Source organism: Salvelinus namaycush, chromosome 37 (genome assembly GCF_016432855.1).
Source record: "Salvelinus namaycush isolate Seneca chromosome 37, SaNama_1.0, whole genome shotgun sequence".
Taxonomy (NCBI): Eukaryota; Metazoa; Chordata; class Actinopteri; order Salmoniformes; family Salmonidae; genus Salvelinus; species Salvelinus namaycush.
In genome coordinates, this window is record NC_052343.1 from 5164905 (window position 1) to 5178505 (window position 13601).

Consider the following 13601-nt stretch of genomic DNA (forward strand, 5'->3'; position numbering starts at 1 on the left):
ATCCTGTCTCTGAGCATTACGGACAATTCCTTCGACCTCATGGCATGGTTTATGCTCTGACTTGCACTGTCAACTGTTTGACCTTTGTATAGACAGGTGTGTGCTTTTTCAAATCATGTCCAATCAATTGATTTTACCACATGTGGACTTCAATCAAGTTGTAGAAACAGCTCAAGGATGATCAATGGAAACAGGATACACCTGAGCTCAGTTCTGAGTTTCATAGTAAAGGTTCTGAATACTTGTATTCAAATTAAAACAAAAATATCTTATTTACATAAGTATTCAGACCCCATGACTTTTTCCACGTTTTGTTTCATTACAGCCTAATTCTAAGATGCCTCATAATGACGCAGCGAAAACAGGTTTAGACATGTTTGCAAATGTATTCAAATTAAAACAAATAGGTTTAGACATTTTTGCAAATATGTAAACAAGGTATGTTGTGCACCCCTTCAAATTACTGGATTTGGTTAGTTCAGCCATACCTGTTGCTTACAGGTGTATAATATTGAGAGCACACTCCCATGCAATCTCCATAGACAAACATTGGCAGTAGAATGGCCTTACTAAAGAGCTCTGACTTTCAACGTGGCACCATCATAGGATGCCACCTTTCCAACAAGTCAGTTGGACTTGTCGATTGGTGGGAAGAATTTGACTGGCCTACACAAACCTTTCGGATGAATTGGAAAGCCAACTGCGAACTTGGCCTATTCGCCCAACATCAGTGCCCGACCTCACTAATGCTCGTGGCTGAATGGAAGCAAGTCCCCGCAGCAATGTTCCAACGTCTAGTGGAAAGCCTTCCCAGAAGAGTCGAGGCTGTTATTGCAGCAAAGGGGGGACAAACTCCATATATGCTCTTGACTTTGGAATGAGATGTTCGTCGAGCAGGCGTCCACATACTTATGGTCATGTAGAGTATATTTTTTTTATGCCTCTGTTGACATGGATGCCGTTTTCATTTTATGACATAAAAAATATTTATTTGGCAAGCGACTAATCTAAGGCTGCAATTCCAAAGCTGCAATTGTAAAGTGAGATTGATCCCCCCCCTCTTGACAGTTTAATGGCGTCAGTGTTGAAGATGAATGTTGTAAACAGCCTGTGAATGTTCACACACAATAAAAGTGCTTTTGCTGCCTGTCAGACTCTTGAAGTACAAGGGAGCAGCTCAAACTGTTTTGAAAATGTAAAGTCCCTTGATTTGCCAGGACTGTAGCAGTTCTAGAGTTCCAGAAATTGAAAAATTACACCTGAGTGGGGCTCAACACTTAACCTGCATCTACCAATTGGTTACTTTAACGAAACAAGGCCACTAACTGTGACTCTCTTTCTCTCTTTCAGGGATGGACAGGCCCTTTTTAACTATCTGGCGGAGAAACACAGCGTAAGTTTGGAACGCTTTGCTGACGTCTCACTTCTAAGCTGCATTTCCCATGACTCCTGTGTGAACCCGCTGTTTAGGGAACGGGGGGCCCAAGAAGGGAGACATGTAATGACTTCCCAAAACCGTAACTCATTTTTGGGGGTTTTACGGCTTGCAGAAAATTCTGTGGACATTTTACAGTCTGTGGTGAATTGTTAAGAATAGATGGAACAGCTCGGGACACATGGGTCTGGCCGCAAGAATGCCTGGGAGTCTACATTTGGGGTGACACTTTATACACCCCCCTCCCCTGGCATCCCGCTGACCTGCACCCTGTCCTCAGTGCACCTCCACAGCCCGTAGGCCACTCGGCTGTGGGAAAGGGCGGTCTCCCTCCGCATCGCAGCGGCTAGCAACCACTGCCTGTCAAAGCCACACTGCATCTGTGAGACTGGACTCAGTTCCCAAACTGACGTCAGCGTGCTGTGATTTAGCAGGAGTGTACAGTTTAGGGCTCCATTCAGAGAGATTCCACCCCCAAAATGGACAGTTATTGTTTTTACTGTTTCATTCACTAATCTCCCCCCCTTCTGCGCCCCCTACATTTCCCAACATACTGTTCCCCTGCCCCCACCACCCAACGGTCATTTATCATTACTACAGTTGTGTGTACTGAACATAAATAAACACAACATGCAACATTTTAAAATATTTTACTGAGTTAGTTCATATAAGGAAATAAGTACATTGAATAAAATAAATGAGGTCCTAATCTATGGATTTCATTGACTGGGAGTACAGATATGCACCTGTTGGTCACAGATACCTTGGGTAGGGGAGTGTTGTCCCACTCTAATTCAATGGCTGTGCGAAGTTGCTGGATATTGGCTTGAACTGGAACACACCAGTTATCCCAAGTTGAAGTCAGACCAAAGTTGACTCCTCATACCTTGTTCGTAGTATAGGGCTCAGGTCGGTTGTTGAAGGCTTTTCCCGAATAGCCACAGGTGACAACGTACATGTCAAAGTAAGTTGACCTACATGTGGTAATGTAGCATTCCGTATGGGATGTTGACATGGAGCTACTTGTACATACAATTCCATACTTAAATTGCTCAAGGGCACTACAGCAGGCAACGGTATCTAGGATCATACCAGCAAACCTCTGGTTGACCGCGCACTCCTCACCGTATTTTCCCATCTGAGCAGGGATTCGGACCGGCAACTCCCACTTCTGTAACTGGTCTAGGCAGAAGCTAATGGGGATCCATAATAAATACAAACTGCTAGGCTACCTGCTGACCCCATTGATCAGTGATGGTAATCAAACAGAATGGGCTCTGAAATCGAAGATTATTCTAGAATTGCCCTCCTTACTCCAGCCACTCTGGCGTGGTCTGGCATTGACTGGATATAACACCATGGCTCTCATCTAGGACCATAATCTTACATGAGGCTTGTGAGAAAGCTGACAATATTGTCATCAAATAAATAATTGCTTGTGTCTATGCTCTGAATAGTTATCGAGCGAAACCATTGATCAGCCTTTTTCTCTTCCAGTTCCGTCAGGAGTACCTGGACACTCTGTACAGATATGCCAAGTTCCAGTACGAGTGTGGAAACTACTCAGGGGCAGCCGAGTACCTCTACTTCTTCCGTGTCCTGGTAAGTCAAGTAGCCCTCATTTCAGTGTACTCTTATCAAATATCAAACTGGCAACCTTGGATACTAGATGTTCACAGCAAGTTAATAGATCTAGATACTTATTTTTTTTTAGATTATTATGGATTTGTACCCTTGCAACTTCATCAGTAGTTTTCAGAATGAAAACTGGACCACTCAAAAGTTGACACTATTGGGCAGTGCTTTATATTAGCAAGCTCTTTAAGGGCAAACAGTTAGACAATGATTGAAGCTTCATTAAGAAGTATTAGTTTCTCAGGAACGACTCCCATTTTGTGCATTAATCTCTGTCGTTATGTGATTTTTCCAGCAGTGCACAGTGCCAAACCCCATCAATTATGAGCAGTATACATCCACTTAACATATTTTTTTTTAGAATTAGACACTTTTCGTTGATGTATACTTTTTTGGCTCAATGCGTTTTATGAAAAATGGATTTTCCTACTTCACTGCTCGGTTGTTTGGCCAGGGTTCTTTAATTTTTCAAAGGGCTAGCACAAGAGGAAGGAACACCCTCAGTAATTGCATGTGAAAAGCTGCCGTCATTCTCTCCATTCAATTCTCCACACATCTTCAGTATTAGGATGAGCTGATATTGAAGGACAAGGGTAGGATTAAATAAAAATGTTTTTTTTTACTGTGCCAAGTGTTCAGCAGCAGACTTCATAATCTGTCTTTAGTCATCTCGTGGGGGGGGGGGGTGCTGCGGTGGACGACTTATTGATTTGAAGCCAGATAGCTCCTTGTCAGGCAGAGTGCTTATGAGTTACGTAACATGTTCTGGTGGTCTTAGAGAAAGTCATACGCACTCAAATAAAGAATTGACTGTCACTGAGAGAACAGGTTTACTAAACAAAGAACTAGCCAACCACTTAGGCTATACATTTGCAAAGTCCGTTCATTTAGTCCTATCTTGTTTGAATTAATCAAATTAGGGATGTACGTTTTAAGTTGTTGCCATTTTAATTCCACTAAATTATGCAATTTCACAGACTAAGCTTGACCGGTCACATATTTTCGGTTAACCATTTAACATCCCTAGTTTTGAATGTTGCAAATTATTCCATTCTGTTTCTCGGCCTGTACGGCTAACATTCGAGAGTCATGGAGGAGGGCTTGGATTAAATCATTTTCAGCAGTGAAATACTTTGGAAATCAGATAATACCAAAGAGGGTTGGGGCGGGGGGGTAATTACAGTTCACTGAAAGTACTGGCAGTATTCTCGTTACACATGCGTACTTCTTATTTCCTCTATAAACAAAGGGATCATTGCTCTTGTGTTTGTGGCTTCTCTCCCGCTGCCCTCAGAAATCAGTGAAAGATGAACTACACAGAGAATGGCCAAGGTGCAGTAGGACTGTGTGCACTGCTGTATATAGAGTTGGAAACCTTTTAGGCCTAGAGGGGTGGTAACCTGACTGAGGGGAGGCTAGAAAAGTGTTTTGTGTCACAATAGAGTGGTGTAACACTAGATAAGTCCTGGGAATGGACAGCCTGTGACCTCAGTGGAAGGTGCCACCAGATCTTCAATGCTGCCTTTTTGTAAGTCACTCTCCAGGACCAGTGGCTTGTAAGGTGGGTCTGAATGCTTGGCTGACCTTTTTGTGCTATCGTTGACTTTAAAGAGTTCAGTCTTCAGAGAGCCTCGGCGTCAAACCTAATTTCCAAACAAAAATAATCTGTTGGCCAATGAGGTTAATTTCTACTGTAGTAGCACCAGACTCAGTGTAAGTGGTTTTGGTTTGAGGTGTGTTTATTTTTCTATGGTCACCCTGACCATGCACCACTTCTACTATTGTGTGCCTCCTTTCAGAAGTCTGTTTCTTTTTGGGAAAGTTGTTTGCAAATGTGATTAACAAACGCGCCTATGATTTTGGTGGTAGATTTCGCCATTGTTACTCAAAAGCCACTGTTTACTATTTCCTCTCCACTATCAGTGTCCTGTAATTCCTCCCACCAAACAAGCACAACCAGTGTTTTCCAAGTCTTATTCAATTGTTTGTTTTGTTAGCATCTGTCCTCTTTTGAGCTCTGCGGTATAGCAGACTTGTGCCAAAGCCAGTCTCGAAATAATAAAATCAAAGTTTTACATGTTCATCAGAATGACAAGCATTACAACCAATTTGATCCCATTTGAATTGACATTTGATACGCTCCCTCTGTTGTGAAGATGTCTGTGACTAGTCATGCACATTGGTGATGCTCGTGGCCTCTCCTGAAAAACAGGCTTTGCAGAGACTTAGCAACGAGCCCTATTCTCTGTAAACAGCCTCTTAACCCAAAGCAGTTGGGCTCTTCATTTCATTTGATTGATTCTATGTGATGCACTCCCATTTAAGTATGCTAGCGAGAGACATTGAAGACCAGATGATGGTGGCTCTTGATCGAACATGAGCAAAACCCACATCAAAAGCATGCAATTGATGCGCTCCCTCTCCGCACAGTTGTTTATGGTTTTTAGCTCAGTCTAAATAAACCCAAATTGCTCAGTTATGTTCCCCCCCCCTCCTCCTCCAGCCAGGGCAGGCAGTTTTACCAGATAGCTGCTGCCTACTCTTGACAATCCAAAGGCTCACGTTCCTTTTTTTTACAAATGCCTAAATGTCGGTCTTTATACTTAATACCAACCCCCGTATTTCTCTTCCCCCCCCCCCCCCCCCCCCCCCCCTATTGTTGTGGACCTCCCATTTTCTCAGGCTGCCCCCGTAAGGTAGAGGTGAGGCTCCATAAGTCATCGAACGTGGGAAAGCCAGTCAATTAAACAGAGGAAGCCAGGCTTGTAAAATCCAGGCCTCGGGTTCTGTTACAGTGTGGCGTAGCGCGAAAAGAGCAACTTATTCATATCACCAGTTAATGCAGGTATTGGATGTTGCGAATAAAGATTGAGTGTCCCGACGGCTCTCCAGCACAGTAAATTTATTGTTGCTGGTCAGTCAGTGAATGTGCCCCGTTTTGCCAACCAATGGAAACTCAGTAACTGCTGGAAAAACCCATGTAGTGAAACTATTGTTGCGTGGCTACTAGTGAATGCCAGGCAGTGTGTAGAAAGCTGCCATAATGACATGGAGGTCTGCTAAACCTAGCAGACAGGGACTTCCAAGACAGAAAAAACAACAAACGCACCTGTTTAGAGATGAAACTACAACCTTTAAATTGGCAGCGTGGTTGGCTTTTCTAAGTTATAATGCTAATCTTTCTTATGAGGTCTCTTTAATAAAGCAATCCCAAGTTGTTTTATGATCAAAGAACTCCACTGTTGTGAGTGGATGGATGGCCTTCTGCTCCTCTTTGTGTGTTTTACTCTAGAAGACTATCTTGCCGCTGACATTCCCCACTTATTTTTTTCTACCATAAATATTTTCCACCAGTTATCTTTATGTAGCAGTTCATTTAACTTATTACGGCTTTTTACACAATTTTAAAGATAAAGTTGTTTATCCCACCACAGTGTCCGATTTCAAAAAGGATTTATGACGAAAGCACACCAAACGATTATGTTAGGTCAGCACCTAGTCACAGAAAAACACAGCCACTTTTCCAGCCAAAGAGAGGAGTCACAAAAAGCAGAAATATAGATAAAATGAATCACTAACCTTTGATCTTCATCAGATGACACTCATAGGACTTCATGTTACACAATACATGTATGTTTTGTTCGATAAAGTTCATATTTATATCCGAAAATCTGTTTGCATTGGCACGTTATGTTCAGAAGTTCCAAAACATCCGGGGATTTTGCAGAGAGCCACATCAATTTACAGAAATACTCATAATAAACATTAATAAAAGATACAAGTGTTATGCATGGAATTATTATAGATCCACTTCTCCATAATGCAACCGCTGTCAGATTTCAAAAAAACTTTAGGGAAAAAGCACACCGTGCAATAATCTGAGTACGGCGCTCAGACACAAAAACAAGCCATTCAGATACCCGCCATGTTGTGGAGTCAACAGAAGTCAGAAATAGCATTATAAATATTCACTTACCTTTGATCTCCATCAGATTGCTCTCCCAGGAATCCCAGTTCCACAATAAATGTTTGTTTTGTTCGATATAGTCCATCATTTATGTCCAAATACCTTTTAGTTCGCGTTTAGTTCACAAATCCAAATTCATGCGGCGCGAGCACTAGGTCCAGACGAAGTCAAAAAGTTCCATTACAGTTCGTAGAAACATGTCAAACGATGTATAGAATCAATCTTTAGGATGTTTTTAACATAAGTCTTCAATAATGTTTCAACCGGAGAATTCCTTTGTCTTTAGAAACTAAAAGGAACGCTGCTACCTCTCACGGGGGCGCGCCTGAGTGAGCACATGGCACTCTGGTTGAAACGGCTCTCATTCTCTCCCCCTTCACAGAAGCCTCAAACAAGGTTCTAAAGACTGTTGACATCTAGTGGAAGCCTTAGGAAGTGCAATCGGACCAAATTTACACTATCTTGGATAGGCAAAGAGTTGAAAAACTACAAACCTCAGATTATCCACTTCCTTGTTGGATTTCTTTGTCAGGTTTTTGCCTGCCATATGAGTTCTGTTATACTCAGACATCACTCAAACAGTTTTAGAAACTTCAGTGTTTTCTATCCAAATCTACTAATAATATGCATATCTTAGCTTCTGGGCCCGAGTAGCAGGCAGTTTACTCTGGGCACCTTATTCATCCAAGCTACTCAATACTGCCCCCCCAGCCAGAAGTTAAAAGTTAATGTGTAGCCTAATAGTCTTCATGTAGCCTAGCAGGTAACCTAGCGGTTAGAGCGATGGGCCAGTAACCGGAAGGTCGCTCGTTCAAATATGCGAGCTGACAAGGTGAAAAGCTGTACCCTTGAGCAAGGCACCATAGTCTGCTCCAGGGGTGCCGTACTGCTATGGCTGACCCTGTAAAACAACACTCACTGCACCTATCCATTGTATATGAGATAGATCTATAGGTTGAATCTGCTTTTCTCAATCGCTAAGAGATCCCAGCTGAAATTTGATATTTTTATTTCTGTGGTTTCATGGATCATTTGTCTCAGTCCACTCCTCTGGCTGCCCGAAAGAAGGGGTGTGGTGGATTGCGTTTAGGTTTCCTTGGCCTTACAGCAGACAACCGCCCTCACTTCCAGGTTGACTCTTGTCACTGACTGCATTTGGTGTTATCATAAGCTACTGTGGGCCAGAGGTTCCCATGAGCCATAGGGTGGAGGCCAAGCTTTGATTAAGCAGCCATAGGGAGGTGTGCAATTGGTCCAGGTTTGGCCGGTGTAGGCCGTCATTGTTCTAAACTTGCTTCCCTAGTTAAACATTTTTTTTTAATGGTATCTCCTGACCTTTTGATGTCTGTCCCATCAACTGTTTCTTGTTAGCATCATTTCATATCAATGCATTTAGCTTGCGATAATGGAAGAGTTGTACTAAGACTTTATAGCTAGCATGATTCAACAGGATGTTTTCCTTCTGTGTTAATGGTAGATTATCACAATTATATTTTAACATGCTTGAAAAGCTGTAGAAGTTATTGAAACATTCCTCTCAAAGACATGCAGTTTGTACAGCAAACCCGAAATTAAGTGTCCTACTGGCAATGTATCAGGCATAGACTTCGGAAAAGCAATTTACCTGGTTTTGAAAAGCTTGAAAGCCAATCAGGGACATTTCCTAAGGGCATTAACAGATTTTGTCTTTGATGCCCCTTTTTCAATCAAATCAAGCATCCAAACAGTCATTAATCTAGACTAGACGGATTACCCTGGCTCGGAGAAAATTATGAACACCTCCCAGATGGTGTTGAGAAACCCAGGCTGTTGCTGGTCATAGTGCATCTAGGTTTCTGTGGCTGGAGCAGGACATCCGTTGTTGGTGAACTCTAAGTGACAGACATTTTGAGAACACTGCCTCTACTGCATGCCTCTCCTTGTAGCCTTGTTGATCAATGCTCTGACGTTGTGCAAAACCACCACCAGAAGTAGTAGCTGCATGCGCACTTCGTTAAATCCCTTCAGAGAGGGGCAGAAGACCAGACACTTTTCAGCAAGAGGGGATTGACCGAAGGTCAATGTAGAGTCAGAGGAACAGCGATGGTTGTTTCCCTCAACGATGCTAGATGTGCCCTACCCTCCTTCCCTCCATCTACTCTCATATGCGGGTATATCTTCAGTGTTCTTTCCAATTGCAACTATTTTACTGCTAAGTTAATTATCCAAATGAGGACTAAAAGTTATTTCAAAGGAGTGTATTCTGGAACCGGAGTTGTGAAGTCAAGGTACCTTCAACCATTTATTTTTAGATAGAATTGTGGTATGGCGATGTCAGACAAGCTGAACTTTGACCTGCTGACCCTGCCCCAGAAACATAACAACATCAAGGTCGTAGCTTGAACTAGGCATAGCTAAATTAAGTGACACATTCCGTTAACTCTAGAAAGGAGGACCGAAGCTGAAATGCATCCTTAGTAATGTGTGTTTTGTCTTCCCAAGGCCGTGTGCCACCCTATAATTATTTTTAAGAGTTGCAGCATTAAGTAAATGACAGTAACCAAACGTTTTAGCTCTAGCACATTGTACAGAGAAGCTCACATGTGCTTCAAATGTGCTCCTAGTTACGGTGGTAGTCTGAAAGGATCGCGGAACATCTGCAATGCAGCGGTTGCCATATCACGAAGTGCAGCAAATTAGGTTTTATAAAAAGCTAAACATTCTTTCATGATCCATTTCTCTTTCTGTCAAGCCCCATTCCCTCAAGATGACATAATTTAATCAGTTTATCCAGTATAAATAAAAGTAACTCCACCGAACAGTTTTGCCTGCCAAAGCCAAGCGGCGGTGGCAACAGCCACTCCTTCACTGACTGTGCCTGTGTGCGAGCACACTGTTTGTAGGCGGAGGCATTTATCAGGATTAGATCTGCCAGTGCCTGGTCATTTTGCAGGTGGGTTGAGTTATGCTGCAGTGTGAGGTGATGCTGTGTGCTTCAGGTTCTAACAAGTATGACATGTTTTTCCCCAGGTCCCGGCCACAGACAGGAACGCCCTGAACTCCCTGTGGGGGAAGCTGGCCTCTGAGATCCTGATGCAGAACTGGGAGGCTGCGATGGAAGACCTCACCCGCCTGAGGGAGACTATCGATAACAACGTAAATGCCCCACTTCTCAGAATTTGACACTGCACTTGGATTCCCTTACATAGATTCGACTCCCTTATTGACCGCTTTGGGTTTCAGCAAAGCGCTCTTGCGGCTTGATGCACCCCCCCCCCCCCCCCCCCCCCTTCAGTCTTGACTCCAGAGGAGCAGTTATGTGGATCTAGTTAGATTTTTAAAATGTTTTATTGGATGGATAGCTGGGAAGGGTGCGGGCTCTGGCTTGGAAGGAGAACTTTGGAAAGGAACAGAGACCTTAAGTTAAAAATATATATATAAAAAAATAAGAACTTAACTGACTTGCCTAGTTAAATAAAATGTTAAGAACAAATTCTTACACTGTTCCTAGGCCGTCATTGTAAATAAGAATTTGTTCTTAACTGACTGCCTTGTTCAGGGGCAGAACGACAGATTTTTACCTTGTCAACTCGAGGATTCGATCTAGCAACATTTCAGTTACTGGCCCAACGCTCTAACCACTAGGCTACCTGCCGCCCCTTAAAGTACTTTTTAATTGTCTTACAGTATACTGTGTTGTCACCTCAATCAGAAATAGTAAATAATGACATCTCTCTCTCCTGTCCAGTCGGTGAGCTCCCCCCTCCAGTCTCTTCAGCAGAGGACCTGGCTGATCCACTGGTCCCTTTTTGTCTTCTTTAACCACCCCAAAGGCAGAGACAACATCATTGAGCTCTTCCTGTATCAACCCCAGTAAGTATTTTCTTCTGACACACTGGAGTTCTTTATTAAAACACTGTTGGCGTATTTAGACCTGATGACTAACCCTCAACATATTGGCCTGTAGAAGCTGCCATCTCTACAGTCCAAGGCACAGTGTCTTCACTGATCCACACTAAACCCTTGAGTGACCCAAGAGGTGATTGTTAAAATGTGGCGTGGGGGGTGGAAGGAAATGATCCCTAAAGAAGAGGCTCAGTAGAGGGCTGAACCTTGGGCCCCAGGGTTTGCTGCTGGCCCAGGAGAGACCAAAAGTGGTTCCGCTGGCAGCCGCCTGGGTCAGGCCCTGCTTGATGTGTGAAAGTAGACTCGTTTTTATTAGACTTACTTGATTTAGAAAAAGAAGCCATTTACTCTTAATAACTTTGGGAAGGGGGCATCTTCAAAAACCTACTCTGGGTATTTTTTAAAGTGGTTTCAGTCCGTTTTGTTTTTGTGTGGTCTATTTACTCTCGAAGCAGCAAGTTAATCCATGTGTAGTGCAGATCCCAAACTATGCACTGCATAAAATGTACACATAATACACCCCCCATTCTGATTGCCGGTTGGTGTAATTGAACCAATTTTTGTAGTCATCTGAAAGTATGACATGCCACCATAGCAGATAGGGTTGTCTGGTTCTCTTGAGTTTTACTTAAATTAGAAACTAATTCAGATGATGAAGGAAAGGCTGCCCAATAGTTATGCATGAAAAGCTCACACAAAGCATCTGTTTTGGACAAACCTGAGGGAGTTGTATGTGTGTCGCAATTACCCAGTCAAGAAACCACTTATTCCACAGTGAGGCTTGGCCTCATTCCCTCACCCCTTGACCATTACTTCCTTTGGCCAATGTTGGTGACCAGTGGCTAGGCCTTAGTTTAATGTTTGACCTCTGTTAACCCCACAGTCAGCAAAAGTTGCACCAGGCCTTCCTAGTTTGTGTTATTGAAAACATCTACTGAGTTCAAGGGCGCTCGTGGTGAGAATATTGTCATGCAATGATCTACGATGTAGGTGCAAAGGGGGGAAATTAATACTTTAGTAATGCTATCCAAGCCCTCGCAGTTGGTTCAGAGTTTCACTTGCTTTACATTATTCAATCAGTCTCAGATGGACAATGAAATTGTAACTTCTCTCCCTCTACCCCTCATCTCCATCCTCTCCTCTTTACTCACACACACTTGCGCGCACACACACACGGGGTCTAAATCGTTTTGATTTTGAAACTCATTCTTGGTTCAATTCTTGTGAAGCGTCCTCTGCAACCAGTATAGCGACGTTGTTGTTCCCTCAAATGCCAAAATGATTAGGTCCCGTAAGTGGGGTAGGGTGAAGGTTACATAATCTTTTTTTCCTCACAGCTATTCCCAGATATGACTGCATGACTCTCACGCAGGGTTGCTTGCTATTGGAGACCCCCTGGAGAGAGAGTAGGTGTAAGTTAATCAGGAACAGAGCATGGCTTGTGGTCTGCCACTGAGTCCGACAACTGCAAAGGGAGAGGAAAGGGGGCTTCTCTAACCAGGTTGATGATCGCTCACTGACTAGCCCGCCTGCTCGCTGCTGATTTCAGACGGCAACATCACAAGTGCCAAAGGCCCCCTTGTCCCTTTAATTGTTACAACTAATTAAACCGCTGTCTGCGGCGCTCCCTCCTCGCTCTGAACAACATGTGTTCCTCCGTCCTAATCTGAGAGCTGAAGGGGTCGGAAGTGGCAGGGAAACCCCACTTCCTCTTTTGAAATGTAATTTGGTCGGCGGAGGACGATGGTGGGGGTGGGGGGGGGGGGTCAATGATAGCTGTTCAGATAAGGATGAAGAGAAGTTATACAGTTAACACTCCTTTTGACAAGGAATGGGGGGGGGGGGGGGGGTCAATGATAGCTGTTCAGATAAGGTTGAAGAGAAGTTATACAGTTAACACTCCTTTTGACAAGTAATGGGGGGGGGGGGTCAATGATAGCTGTTCAGATAAGGTTGAAGAGAAGTTATACAGTTAACACTCCTTTTGACAAGTAATGGGGGGGGGGGGTCAATGATAGCTGTTCAGATAAGGATGAAGAGAAGTTATACAGTTAACACTCCTTTTGACAAGGAATGGGGGGGGGGGGGTCAATGATAGCTGTTCAGATAAGGTTGAAGAGAAGTTATACAGTTAACACTCCTTTTGACAAGTAATGGGGGGGGGGGGTCAATGATAGCTGTTCAGATAAGGATGAAGAGAAGTTATACAGTTAACACTCCTTTTGACAAGGAATGGGGGGGGGGGGTCAATGATAGCTGTTCAGATAAGGTTGAAGAGAAGTTATACAGTTAACACTCCTTTTGACAAGGAATGGGGGGGGGTCAATGATAGCTGTTCAGATAAGGATGAAGAGAAGTTATACAGTTAACACTCCTTTTGACAAGGAATGGGGGGGGGGGGTCAATGATAGCTGTTCAGATAAGGATGAAGAGAAGTTATACAGTTAACACTCCTTTTGACAAGGAATGGGGGGGGTGTGCAAGTTTTTTTTTCACTGATGCTTGTTGGGAAAGGACTTGAAACACTGTCTGCAGAGTAAGAATGTTGTCTAGGGTTCTAATCGGCTTCTAACAAGGCCCTCTCTCGTGCTCAGCCCTTAGCAAGTTGACCTGTGGCTGAAAAACAAGGCCCTGAAGGATAGGGTTTCAGCTACTGGGCAGATCTCCTGCTCAGTGATC

The 13601-nt window shown here is 43.5% G+C and overlaps 1 protein-coding gene across 1 annotated transcript in view; it reads left to right on the forward strand.

Annotated features, from left to right (window-relative positions):
• The window catches only part of LOC120031107 (eukaryotic translation initiation factor 3 subunit E), a 47557-nt gene that overhangs the window by 10843 nt on the left and 23113 nt on the right, over positions 1-13601 (forward strand). Inside the window, exons 4-7 of the mRNA XM_038976685.1 lie at positions 1351-1393; positions 2933-3037; positions 10047-10172; positions 10765-10889. Coding sequence (XP_038832613.1) covers positions 1351-1393; positions 2933-3037; positions 10047-10172; positions 10765-10889 — 399 coding nt within the window. The remainder of the gene's footprint in view (positions 1-1350; positions 1394-2932; positions 3038-10046; positions 10173-10764; positions 10890-13601) is intronic.